The following is a 14,775-nucleotide window of genomic DNA, read 5'->3' as shown; positions in this document are numbered from 1 at the left end:
AGCCTTGGAGTCCTCGTATGAAAGCACAGGTTTCTGCCATGTCTCCATTAGGCAGTGGCAGATTCTGATCCGTCATTTAGCTGATGAGTTATTACAAAGGAAATTGGCAGATCTGTGGAGCCCCAACTTTCTGTAAAGTATTTAGGGAATGTTTCCCCTTTGACTTCCCATTGTTGTCTGTTTATCAACATTTAGGGAGCGTGATGACATATTCTCCAGTTTAATGACCCGAGTCATTCCCTACCTTTTAAGTCCTTTTCCTCTCATATATATCAGTGCAAAATATTTTGTAACTGTCTGTAGGAGGGAAGCTGAATGAAGAGAGATGGCACTGTGTTTTGCCGAAGGTTTTGTTTAGCTGCAGTATTTTTGGATGTCAGCATGAGTATATATGATTGTGTAGCTCAGTAGCCATGACTTAGCAAGGCATCTTGCCCCTGTAATGACAGCCACTGCTTGCTTCCCCTCCCTATGGCTCTGGCTGAAATAGATATTCTTCTATACCAAGGTTTAGGATGCTTGAAGCAAAACTATCTTGGGAGTCAAAGTCATTACAATATTCTCCAGGGTTTTGATTTTTGGTGGTTTTTTTTTTTTTCACTCCTTCTTTCTTGTCTTTAATGCAGGCTTTATATCTTTGCATTAGTGTAAACCACCTTTCGTCTTCCTAAGTGTTACTTTATGATATATCAGTCCTGTTCTCAAAGTGAAACTGGTTTTATTACTGCTATTGAGTAGATTGACTTAAATTCACCATTTCTGGCAAGAACAGGCATAAAATTTCATCTCAAGTGAAATGTGGGTAGTTTCCTCCTCTGTAATTTCTCTGGAGGTGTGTGTAAATAGGAAGAGACTGTGTGGGCCATTGGCGGAGACAAGACACTGGATTCTATTCTTGGGTTTGCTACGGACATGCAGTACATCATGAGATGAATTAGAATTCAATCAAACTGAGTGATTTCTTATTTAAATGTATTTCCTACAAGGTTATTATGCCCTAGGACTTTTGGGTGTTTTTACTACTTAAAATTGTTAGAATTCTATCGTATGTATATATTTTTCTTATTCTAACATATCACATTTATAATGAGGAATAGTATGATCAGAAACAAAGAGATACAAGGCTTATCATAATTAAAATATAGTGCTAGAGGCTGTCTTAAGCTGTGCGTGGGAACACAAATGCACACTCCTGCTCTCCTGAGAACTAAGAGGGATACAGTCCTCTGAAAGCAATCATCATAGCTCTCCTGACAGAAGTACAGGCTATTAGAGTTAGCAGTAAATGAAGAGCTGCCCCAAAGGCCAAGGCAGTCCATAGGAACCATTGCACTAGTTATTTTCCATCAAAAATGCTAACCTTACATTCATAAATCCCTTATTACCTCTAGTTTGAGGTCACTTCATGCCAGCTGTATGGAACAATGGTTACCAAGGAGTTCCTCATTTACACCTTACTGTAATTGTTATTAATTAATACAGTCTCCCTCATTATTGTAACAGGGAGCCAGATAGAACTGCAGCATCAGCAGTCAGTTAATTGCAATTTAATTGAAATGGGTCCATTTGCAGGGTGCAGAACTGGGAAAGGTGAACAGGCAACAGCAGGCTCTGGTGAACTGCACAGCTGGCTGGAGCAGGGAGGAGAAAGGCCACCTTCATCCCTTCTGTTCCTCCCATCATGCTGCCATTGGATTGCCTTGATTTGCAAAATGTTTTAAGCCAATTCCTTGGATATCCCAGCAGTTGTGTTCCTGATAAAAGCAAAGTGTATGTGCAACACCAATGTGTAGGAAATATGGAAACTGCTTTGTTATAATAACCTGGCCTGGAGAGCACTGCAGTGATTTACTTTGCGTATCTGCAGCTATGTTTGCTACCACTACTGCCTTAAATCTACTACAGCTACAAACCCTTCTGAAGAACCTAGTGCTAATTTAATTTAGTTCTGGTTTTCAGGGGAAAATGCACCAACTGGGGAGCTGTTACCGTGCGTGTCTCGTGTTAAGATCTTGACCTCGAACCATAGGACTAAGTTTCCTAAGGGGAGACCCCTGAAGTAGCGGTTTGAGCTAAAGGGCTGTACATATCTTTGGGATTTCTGGCAAACCCTGCACTGAGCCCTGGAATTAGTCCCGAGATTCCCACACCGTGCTGTAACCGTCTTTGGAGGGAAAGTATATTGGTTTAAAGAAGAATTAAATATGAAAAGAAGAATTAAAAAATATTGTGCTATTGTAGCAACCAAAGCAGTTGGGGTTTTTTTTTTGGTTGTTGAAAGAAAAGCTGCACTGATGCAATAAAAACTGACACAAGAGAATAAGTGTATCAAGTTGTTATGGCAACAATATGTAGGTTGGAATTTATATATCCAGAACTTCTATGTAAGTAAAATAATCATTATCCTTGCTAATCAAGATATCATGCAAATATTATTTAATTTAAAATCATTAGTCATGTTTTCTCTTACGATTAATGACTTCCTGTTTTCTGTTTGCAAGTGTTTGCATTTGCTTCCAGCTGTGGTCTGCTTGTATTTTCAGGGCAAGATTGTGATTTCACTAATACAGGCTTAAATGTGGATGGACTCCACTGAAGCTAATGAATAAAACGTGTGCAGATGGGCACAACTGGAATGAAACCATGAGCTTTAACATGCTATTCTTACTGCAGCTGACCTTTCTGCTTGGAGGGGCTTTTGGCAGGTGTCGTTGCGGCATACACTCATAGAATAGTTAGGGTTGGAAAGGACCTTAAGATGGTCCAGTTCCAACCCCCCTGCCATGGTGTTGAAGGGACCTCCCTGCAACCACAGCTCCCCGTCTTTCCCCTCTTTTTAACATAGATCTCCTTCCAGAGCCTGTTTCTGCATACAGCCTGCCCTCTTCAGATGTAAATTTAGCTTCCAAGATGCTGTATGACAGCCAATTCTAAATGAGCATCCATTAATTATGTTCAGCCTTTTAATTTTTCTAGTCCTTTTCCTCCAGCCTTCAGGAGAATTCAGTAATATCGTCTGCTTTATTTGAAAGAAATAAACCTTTAATATCCAAAATTACTCTTCGTATTTCATCTTCTTTATGTCCAGGAAAGTGCAGGCTCATGGCTGAAGGGCAAGGAATGGGAAGAATGAGTGTCAGGATCTGACTAAACCCCATTGAGCTGAGGGAAATGCATTTTTTTGTTCCAAGTTTTCATCTCGTTAATTCTCATGATCAGAGGCATCTGAATTTGCCCTATGGCATTCGGTGACACTGTTGCCAAGAACGTTTTGGAAAATAGTCTGTAAGGGTAAGAACTCATCCATACATAAGTTAATAGTCTCCATTTCTTATGTGGATAGCTGCCTGGCATGGAGCTACAGCAAGTGGGTAAAACGATAACCTGCCTGTCCAGTCTCATGCTTTTGAGTCTCATTCTCATGTAGCTCAACTGTGGATCATTTATTTCTTCCTCCTTGCAGCATGGTTCATCTATGCAGTGCTTTTTGCCAAGTTTTCCACTTTGCCACATTCATCAGGCCAGCAGATCCTTCCAAGCACCAGTATTTAGTGTGCCAGGTCTCCACAGGGGAGAGACCGTACCTGAGAAACAGCCTTTGTAAGGCTTGTGTTTGCAAGGACTGTGGTCACTGCGCAGTGCCATGGTTCTTTGTCAGTCCACCACTGTGTAACCTTAGTGACTGCTCCCTGGAAAAGGAGACACATGAGTGCCTTGGTTCATAGCCCAGCTTGAAAACAAATCTCTGCATGAGTGATACAGGAGATGGAGCCTGGATCAGCAAGGTGAATCTCCTAGGTGTGTCTTTTATGGAGCCAACTGGTTCCAGTCAGCTTCATCTGAGCTCTCTGTCCAGGAGGACAAAAGCTGAAGTATGAGCCAGCATCTCCTCCCTGCCTGAGTTTCCTGCCTGGAAAGTCAGTTACCTTGCCCAAGACCAGAGTCACAGTGCAACTCAATAATTATGTGGTATTGTGTGTGGTGTTCCTACCCATGGCAGTGGAGGTAGAACTAGATGATCTGAAGCTCCTTTCCGACCTTAACTATTCTATGATAAACAGGGAAATCGCATTTGAGTATAAGCTTTGTGTTAGCCCAGCCACAGTGACTGAGTAGCCAGTAGCTTGGATGACAGCTTTTGGATGGGTGGTAAAATCTACATTTGGGATGAGCAAATACAAAGTTCACTACTGTTATTCTGACATCCAGAAACACAGAGAGCAAGACTTGCTTTCAGGAGGTTGGGGTGGCATTAAATCAGATCCTGACCTTTCTGAAACACAAGCCCACAGCCACATTATTGTTCCTGAGCTCTAAAATGCTTTAAGTCTGTCATAAAATCTTCTGAAAGGTTGAATTCATATAAGCTAAAGTAGAATCATAAAAATCCCAGGGTAGAATAAATATTATTGTGATATTTATGCTCACTTCCTAAGACAATGACTTAAAAATTCAAACACTTGGGGTGTGATTTGTACAGTAGAATCCGTGCCCAAATACATGTTTTTCTTTTGTCTATTCGCATTTACTGGTCATATCGGGGAGTCTGGTGCAGAAGGGGCTGTGGTGACTCAGGGCTTAGCCATGAGACCTCGTAGCAATGTGCAGCATCACCCTGACTTGAGACAGCTGCAAAGACTGAGCTAATGCAATGTGATGTGGAGCAAACCTTGACATCTTCAAACAGCAAAGCAGAAACCCTGACGTGGAAATAGAAACAAAATCCTTTCTGACAACTAAATCATTCAGCTGGGGACACTGAGCAAGGCTTTTTCTGAAGGGTTTCAGAAACACTTAATTAGGCATCTTCTTTTTTGAAGGGTTTTGTGGACAAGGAGGTAGCTCTATGTTATTTCTGGACTGAAATTTAGGCCCAGCTGAGGTAAATGAAATGCTGCCTGTCTTCCGTGGGATTATATTTCTGATTTTAGTTTCTAGCATGGTCTGGGATTGTCTGAGCTTTCAGTCATCTGTGATAACGGTGAGAGTGGTATCCTGCCAAAAGAAATGCTGAATGACACTTCTTCCTGTAATAAGGATTATGAGAGGCATAGAAATAGGACTAGCAGGGTACAGAAAAAGGAAGGCACATCTTATGGTTTTTAGGACTATTTCTCTGCATGGCATTGCAGGAAAAAACTCAGTCCCCAATGATGCTTTGTTTCCCACAGACTGACAAACTTTTATTTTCTTTCTGATCCAAGCTTGTCAGCAGCAGGAACTGAAGCTGAAATGCTTGCAATACCTTTAGGAGAGCTGTCAACTCTGCCTAGGTAAAGCAGAAAGGTGCAGCCCTTGGTGGGTGGATCACAGACACAGAAGGTGTTCTTGCTGTTGCTGGCTCTTTGTAAAGGATGAACTTGACTTGAGTCCAGTTTTAGTTCACACATGGCTTGAGCAGAGGGAGAGCAGCATTGGCTGTATCTTGACATTGAGGTGTGCTGTGTTCTTCGCTAGTAGCAGTATCCTGCTGTGCATCTCAGTTCAGCTCAGGTTGCTTGCTACTCCGGCACAGCTGCTAATTTAATTTGCATCAATGTCCTGTAAAATGGATAATCCCAGCATATCTTACATTGCATTTTACTTTCTCCCTGTAGATTTTTAAATGTTCTAATGATTTTTTTTTTTTTAAATGCTTACTTTTAAAGAAGTTGATTAAATAAGAGCATCATCTCTCAGCACTATATGTTCCTGGGAGCATTTGGTTACCAAGATGATAGATTTCCTGACAGACATTGGCATCCAAAAGATTGCTGATCACTGGTATTTAACACCTTTCCTCTCTTAATGTAAATCACTTTGGGGCAAGCTGGCATTTATCTACAGGCTTTCATGAGGCTGGAGCAGAGCTACCGATTCATCATACAAAACACTGAAAGAGGTCTCATAGAATCATAGAATAGTTAGGGTTGGAAAGGACCTTAAGATCATCCAGTTCCACCCCCCCTGCCATGGGCAGGGACACCTCACACTAAACCATGTTGCCCAAGGCTCTGTCTCAGATCATCTTCTGGTTTGAATTTCTCTCTAAAAGAACCCAGGAGAGCATTCCTATGCTGACTATTCTAGGAGAAGATGCATTAGTTCTCTGAACACTAAGGAAGTTGCTCATGGGCTACATGTCCCCATGCTCCCACTGGCACTCCTGGTCACTTTGCAGTGCTGATCAGCGTTTTCTAGCCATAAAGTATAGGTGCCCCAGATAATCTCATGTGTATGCAAACAAATTGGAAATCCTGGCAGCCACATCCAAGAACATGGAAGAACAGAATAACGTTTGCATTAATATTTCTTGGTTTTTAAATACTTTTTATATTCCAAATGTTGAGCCTCCCTCTGAGAAGTAAATGTGGTAACTATTGTGGGTTGTTACAAATACCCCCTATTGATATATTAGGTATAAAATCTGGATCAGTGCCATAAGTGGGGGAATTCATCCAGTGTTACAGGGTTTGGCTGCCGTAGGAAGACCTCCTGTAGGAACTCTTGGAAACCCCATATGCCATAATTGCCTGCGAGGGCAGATGCTCCTTCTGGCTGGTTGCTGGCTCAGATATGAACTGGAACATACTGCATGCTGAAAGTGGAACCAGTGACAAGTCTTTCACAGTTTGTAACTGTGCACTTTGGCAAAGATAATCAGCAAGAATTTTGTTGGTGGTTGACTGTGACAATTGTGCATGTCCCAGTAAGCTACTGGAAAGATTTGTTATAAGCACAGAAAAACTTTCCTGAGCACAGTTAAAATCAGATAAAATTAACAAGGTAGCTACTGTGATTACTGTTTTATTCATAGAATCATAGAATCACAGAATGGTTTGGGTTAAAGGGGCCTCAAAGCTCATCCAGTTCCAACCCCTTACCATGGGCAGGGACACTTTCCACTAGACCAGGTTGCTCCAAGCCCCTGTGTCCAACCTGGCCTTGAACGCTGCCAGGGATGGTGCATCCACAGGTTCTCTGATCAACCTGTTCCAGCGCCTCAGCACCCTCACAGGGGTGAACTTCTTCCCAACATCTAGTCTGAATCACCCCTCTATCAGTTTAAAGCCACTATACCTTGTCCTGTCCCTTCACACCCTTGTTAAAAGGCCCTCTCCAGCTTTCTTGTTGGCCCCAGAAGCTGCTCTGAGGTGTCCCTGGAGCCTTCTCCTCTCCAGGCTGAGCAACAATAATAAATATTTAAATAATGCTTAACTTTGCACAATGAGAGAGATATTACCCTGAAGACATTATGGTCTAAATAGTCCTTGTTAATTATAAATAGACTGGTATTAATTATATGCAAAATCAAAGATCGTTTTTGGTGCGTTATATGGTTATTGCTACGACCCAAGTGAGCAAAGTTATCAAACGAAGTTTTAATCTGCTTTTCAACATTTGCTCATAACATGTCTTCTCTTTCTGTGACCAACTGGAAGAGCGTTTAGTGACATGGTTTAGTGACATGGCAGGAGGGTTGGAACTAGATGATCTTAAAATCCTTTCCAACCCTAACTCTTCTATGATTTGATAAGAAAATGTTTTCTTTTGTGACTAGGAAGATAGAATTGTTCCAACTGCCAGCGCTCTGGATACAGGGGTCTGATAAAAAGTTTACATTTTTGTCAGGAGTTTTAATTCAAGCTTCAGCTCTTTATTCCCACAACCATTTACAAGGATGTATGAGCTTCGTGCACATTCTCCACTGCATTCATACTGTGTCACCCTAGGGTTGCCAGTTGTGCTTCTCATGGTGACCTGTACAGGACTAATGAGGTGTTGCTAAAATATTTCTTTTGTACAAGCAGGCAGATTTTAGATAAAGAAAATAACTTCAGACAATATAAGCTTTTGCTTAGCCTCTAAAGGGAGGATTGTATGGAACCAAGAATAAGAAAACACTCAGATCCAAGAATGTTAGTTTTAAATAAATCTATCACAACACACAGCAAGATTTCTTTTTACCTCTTGCATTATAGTCCTGTTTATTTCATAACACAAAGTTAAATAACTCTTGGTTTTCAGACGGTTTGCTAACATATACTTTGTTTAAGTTTGAGAACCATATATTATTCTGCTAATGCTTATTGAACATTGAAACAGAGGTGTTCCGGATTTATTAACATCACTCCTACTTGAGCTGTTTGTACCCTTCTAATGTCCTTGGTTTGCTGCTCTTCACAATTAATCTGTGACCCATTTCCCTAAGGAAAACAGCTGAAACATTTCATAGCATCTTTTAACATAGTTTTATGTTCCTTCAAAAGGTTGGCATCAGCTAATGGTGAAAAATTTGAGGGGAAAAAATATGCAAAATATAAACAAACTGAAGTTTCTTATCCAGTTTTGCAGCTGCACTCATTTGATAAATTCTTCTATACAGTATATAGTTTCCCTTAAAAATTGTCAAACCCCTTTTGAGAAGTTGCAGAAGCCTGGCTCCTTTAGGATCAGGCAGGGTTTGGTCTTGATGATTAGAACAAATAAATAATGTGTTGATTTGCATAGTTTATATTGTTGCATATAAATAATAATGATGAAAACCTGTTATGTTATGTATTCAAAGAAAGCAAAGATGAAAACTTTAATGCATGCTTTTTAGCATCTTGAAAAACCGATTTTCTGTTTCTGAAAGAAACACTTAAGGAGTTGCTTGGATTTTCCGTAGGCTCTGAGGCTAGATGTAAGACCTGGGTTCAGTTCCTTGCTGTCTTGTATAATTTTGGCCTGGTTGCCTTGCTATCTCTTCCCCCCTTCCAGACTACAAATGGAGGCTATACAACACACTTTGGTGACAAGAAACCAGACAAAATTATGCTTAGCTCTCTGTGACTGTGAGCATGTTACAAGCTAAAACTTTAGAGAGGGCATGCATGGAGTTCTGTGTGCTCAGCCCCATGCAGTGCTGAGCTGCTGGTCCCGATCCAATGTTTAAACACAGTTTTACTGGAGCACACGACTCATGCCATGGGTTCCAGTGAAGTTAAAAGCACGTGTCTAATTAGTTGCCTGGATTGGGGCCAGCATTCGGTCTTTTGCTGGATGGAGCCCTAAACAAACAATCTAGTATCAGAGGAGAAAACATTTGCACATGTGGATGTGATTTGGCTCTTTCTGTAGCACTGGCTTGTTGTTTTCTAAGTTGTGTTGGCAATGGTAGGGCTCTTTAAAATGCTAACAATTTCTTGCCTGTTGTGTTTAAACTGACTGCTCTCCCAGTGCACAGGCTAAGAAAGGATGGGTCTAAATCACTCCTGGTGTCTGTGATGCTCTGCACCCACAGATACAAGACGCTGTACTCTGTTTGAATTCATCTTGCTTTCCTGTTCATGCTCTTGCAAAGTGCCCAGAAATTTTCTGAGATCTGAGCTAGTGGCAATCATCATGTTTCATTCAAAGGGTAACTCTTCAAGCATATTTTTGCAGAGCATTGTAAACAGCGATGCTGCTTATAACATTTATTGTCTTAACGCAAAGTCTACAATGATGTATTAGATTTCCATCAGGAAAACTGAGAAAAAAAAATTGCCTTTTACTTTATCTTCTATTAAAGGTATTAGTTGAGAAAATACAGTGGTTTTTTATGAGGGTTTTCTGTAAGCAATAGAAGATGTAAATAGGCATAAAGAAAGGAAAGATAACAAAATAAGCATCTGAATTTGTAAGATTTGCAAATATGACTACTACACAAGCATGAAACTTTCAGAAATATGTCACTTAGGAGAATGTAATGAATTAGAAATGAGAAAGCAAACCAGGTAACTCTGTTAAGGTGTTATTCCTGCAGCTGTTCCATATGAGGGCCTATTTGGCAGGGCACTGATTTCCTTCTTTATCTCTTTGTTTTGATGCCGAGAGCCGCAGAGCCCCTTGAGTGCCTTCTGAAGTCACCTAGAGATTATGATAAGCACCATCTTGTAGATTTAGCCTATTAAGACTTCCACAGACTTCCATGAGAGTGGCAATTTGGTTAACCCCAGAAAATTTTGCATGACAAAGCATTGAGGTGAAAATCTTGTGTAAGAACCACCTGATATTTATCAGTATTCAGGCAAGCATTTTGTATGTACATGCTGATCTTTAGATTCAAGTATAATAGAATTGTAGTGTACTTTATTTGAATTTTTCTCCTCTTCCATAGTCTGCAGCTTCCAATGGATCAGAAGGATCTGGCCAATGTGAACATGAAAAGAAGAACCAGACTTCCGAAAGTTACGTTGTAGACATGAAGACAAAGGTATGGTCCATTCTTTTGTGATGTGAAATTAAATCTTTATTTAGTCAAGTTTTGTTGGAGGTGAAATATGTAGAATATATTGAATTTGAGCTCCTGCAGTCATTTTTTTTTGGTGCCTAATGACTGCATGTACCTTACCCTATCAAATAAGGCGTATGGCTGCAATTTATTGTTACTAGCCCTGTGCATTTTATGCTGTCCTAGTCAGGATTTACTTTTTATTTTTATGTGAAGATGTTAATATCAGTGATGGTTCTACAGGATTTCTGATTCAAGGTGTTTCCATTACAGTGTATTTTTGAAGTCCAAGGTGTTGCACACCTTTCAAGGTGCAAACATTCAAGGTGTTTGCAGTCTCTCAGTGTGTGTTGTAGTTAATTTTTGATCTGAAGTCAGTATGGAAGAATATAAATGTCAGTGAAGTGATGATTTTTGTATGGGCAGTCTAATGATACGTACCGTAAAAGTACGCTGAATAATACACGAAGCAATATGAGTTCATGGCTGTGGCAAGGAGGTATGTTACAGTTCTCTTTGGAACAGCCTTGCTGCATGCAATGGTTGAGTTATAAGTGTTTCATTATAACATCTCCATTATTTTCATAGGTTCACAACTTGGCTGGAACAATTCTCCTGGGCTTAGATACAATTATGTAGGCTTCCAGCCTTGAAGTCATTGTGTATTTTTTCTTTCATAAGTGAAAGCAAATTATTAAGCTTTCTTTTAAAGTTAGCAAGCTGGAAACATGATGAAAAGAAAACAGACATTAACTGAGTTGGCTAGCTTATGCGATACTTTGTAGACTTCGGTGAAAGTCATTTCTAACAGTGGAAACGTGCAGATAATTCCTCTTGTCTAAGTCTTTTCTGTGGGCTTTGTTTACATTTCTAGGTTGATTTCTCTGTTCATTAACTTGTCAAGATGGAATGAACTAATTGCCTAGCACGACTTGTTGAGTTTCTTGCGTTGCCGTGTTCCCAGTTGACGAGAAAAACTTTTGTGCCATAGAGGACAGTGGCGCTACTTGAGAGTTGAAATACAGGAGCGTGTATACTCATTGAAATCTGTCTCTATATTTGTGAAAGAAATTATTTGAAAGGAATTATCAAAAGCTTGATATATACCCTATATACATTGTGTCCATGAGGATGTTGTAGAGATCATGGCATGAAGTGGATCCCAGCTCGGTTCCACAAGAACATTTCCAGTATGAATGACCAATTGGACATGCACCATCTTCCCTACTTAGACGACCTCCTGGACTCAGTGTCTCTCCATCAGCAATTCTATGTGCTGCATTTTTATGCTCCAGCACAAAGTGTACGTGAAAGTAAACTCCGAAAATTGGCAATTCCATTGTCAAACTCTAAGACATTTAGGGCTGTGAGTGGTATTTTCTTCAGTTCCCGGTACCAGGGGAGAGCAGATAGCAGATGTTTTGTTTTCATTTTCTGGAAGTTGTGGTTTAGTGTGTCAGTTTATCTGAAAGAGCAATTTTGTCTGATTTCTTTTTCAAGTGACTGTTGCTTGAGTGTCAGTGGCACACTGCTATGACAGTGACACATAGCTATTTAGGACTGACTACATGTTTAAACATATGCACCAGAGCTTTTCAGTTCCTGATGATCAATTGGTTGTTAGATTTACTTCCCCAGGCAGAATGCTCAAGAATTTAAATGAACTCTTCATTCACCGTGGATCTTGATAGCTAAGAGCCACTTTAGGGCATATTGCCCTTGAGTACCATGTGTTTTTATCACAGAGCATCCCAGCCCACATAAAGCCAGTGGAGCATTTGTAACTGAAGTGCTTCTGTTTCATGCTGAATAAGGGATTTGTGGGAAGCAAGAGAAAACAATTGTGGCTTTAATAATATGACATTAGGCATTAGTTTTAAGTTGATGAAGGCTGCAGAGCTTTCAAAAGGCTAGCTTATCCAAGACCCTTCAGAGCTGTGAAATGGCTCAGCCTTTCCCTATCCTCTGCTCCACACCCTGTGATTATGAATGTGCACCTCCTACAACCCTACAAGCCATACTCTGTACCCAGATAACCTCACTGTCTTCTCATAGGCACCTAAGCTTATGAGTTTCTGGGAATGAGACTACTAGAGAGGTTGCACTGTCTCTATCTTTGGATATTTTCAAGTCCAGACTGGATAACAGCCTGAATAACCTGATCAGACCTCACTGCTGAACCTACTTTGAGTATGAGGTTGGAATGAAAACCTTCTCAGGTCCTTTCCATTGTCACTTCTGTGATCCATTGATTACACTGACTCCTGGAGAGAAAGGGAGGCAACCATCCTGCTGTCCCACTGCATCCTTGGAGGCAAATGACATTAGACACCACTGGATGTAGCAGCCAAAGGCTAGGTATTACAGTCGGGTTGCAAACAGGATCAACAAAGTGCAGTTTGTCTATTAAAACACCAAAACTTTTAGCCGAGCACTGGGGCTAAAGCGGTGCAAGCTCCCACATACTGAATTAAGGGGTGGTAAGCTGGGCATGTAATTGAGGTAGGAAGAGAGGGGATCCTCTCCACAGCTGTGAAGCAGAAAAAAACCCTTTTTCTATGGCTCTTGAGCTTGGGAATACCATAGACACTTGGGTGCAAAGTCCTCATGATGTGGACGCCCTGTCCAGCCTGCAATTCTTCACATACAGTTTACCACCTATCTGCAGAGCTCAGAGTGGGGAGGTCTGTACTTCCTTACAGAAAGCAAATTGCCTTTTTGTTGGGAAAGTTACCAACCAGAGGAATTGGTCAGGATTCCAACATTGATTGTGCTAAATAGCAATGAAATTTGCCTTCTCCCACAGGAGAAGGGGGAATGATTCTTGTTACAGCTTCAGCCTGAGACTCTCATGGGCCTGAGGCCAGTTGCAGTCTTGCTGCTGTCAGGGCTGCTGCAGTCAAGAGGGGCAGAATTGTTAATTTGTTGATCTTTAAATTAACACCAGCACTCACAGGCTTCTGGTTCTACCTGGGAACTGCATTAAAATTCTTAGTGACTAAGGTATATAGAGCTTTATGTCTCCTGAAATTTGTATTAACCGCTCTTTCTGGCTGAAGCAGGATTTATTCTGACATTTCATCTCTAACTCCTAACTACATATTCAGGACCTGCAAGATTAGGAGTAGCACAAACAATAGAGAGGCTGTCTCAAGACATTTTCCCTTCAAGTGTATAGTTACTTAGATAACTTCTGTCCCAGTGTTAACCTACTAACTAACCAGTTGTGATGCACAGCAACATGGCTAGAAATGAGCTCAGGAAGTGTAAATGAGCTCTGACCATAAAGATATAAGTTAATGACTACATCAGTTGCCCTCTTGGGAGAGAAGTAACGTGGTGTAATATAGGACCTAAAAAGAAAGAGATTATGACTCCCTGTGAAACACTGGCAATTTAATTCCATCAGTAAGAATCCATAGTACACATCTATTTACATTAAGAGTAAATAAATCTTTCTCACGTTTGAAAGAGGATGTATGTGTTTATATGTTCTCTGTGTAGGTGCATAAAGCCCTAAATAGTCACTGGCTAGATTTTGCAAGATGCTGACATTGCTAATGCTGTGTTAGCAGTCTGGTAGGTGTCTCCTTTCCTAGTGTCTGCTCCAAAACTTGGAGACCTAGTACACTTGTTTTTCTTCACTTGTACTGTTTGAAGAAGAGATAATTCTGAAGCCAGCTTTGCTTTGTTTTAAAGAATCAATTTCTCTTTGCGGTTTTTGCTGAATAATATTTAGGTTTTGAAAGAATTTAAGAAATGTTTAAAAAGGTGTGTCATAAAAGGCTAAGAAAACCCCCAGAGAATGCTTTCTGTTGGTTTTAGGTTTTACAGAAGCTTGCTTTCACAAATATTGTAAAGCTAGATGTTACAGGCTCTGGTTTTAAATATAACTGCCCAATTAACCAATTAAACTTTGGTTATCCAAGTGGAAGTACCAGTGAAGGTTTCAATGCCAGAAAGGAGCATTAAATTGTCCAGTCTAATCTACTGCATTATACAGACCATCACATTTCACCCACTTACCTCATATTGTTTGTTTCTGTATGACTTAGCAATAGACACCTTGGTAAAATTAGAGAAGGAAGCAGCCACCTGGGTTAGTGGCTTTCACATGATGGTCTGCAAAGCCACTAGGTATCACAGTGGGAAATAGTTGTGATTCTTCCTGTATTAAAGCTTTCTTACAGTCAGAGCTCATCACAGAGGTTATTTTTGACCATCTAAATCAACTATAAACCATCTCTTTTCACCCCAGATGGCTGCTTCTCTATTTGTTTTGGTTTTGGGTCAAGTCTTTCTAATCATGATTATATGTACAGATAACATGAAGGCTGGTAGAGCACAGGAAAAAATAGAACTAAGCAGCAATATGACCTGCAGAAATTAGAGCAGAAGGAGATGTTGTTAATGAAGGGTAAAGCAGTGCCAAAGATTTGAAAATCTTACACTTGTGGAGAAAAAATGAATGGAAAAAGTATCTAGTTGAAGAAGAAAATGAGGTAGCTCAGCCTCATGGTGTGGGTAGTTAATGAAAA

The 14,775-nt window shown here is 40.4% G+C and overlaps 1 protein-coding gene across 16 annotated transcripts in view; it reads left to right on the top strand.

Annotated features, from left to right (window-relative positions):
- DLG2 (discs large MAGUK scaffold protein 2) overlaps positions 1-14,775 on the top strand; it is a 998,920-nt gene that overhangs the window by 138,087 nt on the left and 846,058 nt on the right. For all 16 annotated transcript variants that reach the window (XM_061457957.1, XM_061457959.1, XM_061457946.1 and 13 more), the window contains one exon: positions 10,124-10,219. In XM_061457957.1, coding sequence (XP_061313941.1) covers positions 10,124-10,219 — 96 coding nt within the window. The remainder of the gene's footprint in view (positions 1-10,123; positions 10,220-14,775) is intronic.

The sequence above is a fragment of the Pezoporus flaviventris genome, unplaced genomic scaffold, assembly GCF_033815535.1.
Source record: "Pezoporus flaviventris isolate CSIRO_AGI_PZ_B2104156 unplaced genomic scaffold, CSIRO_AGI_Pfla_v1 ptg000025l, whole genome shotgun sequence".
In the NCBI taxonomy this organism is placed as follows: domain Eukaryota; kingdom Metazoa; phylum Chordata; class Aves; order Psittaciformes; family Psittacidae; genus Pezoporus; species Pezoporus flaviventris.
This window is presented reverse-complemented; position numbering and strand designations above follow the sequence as displayed.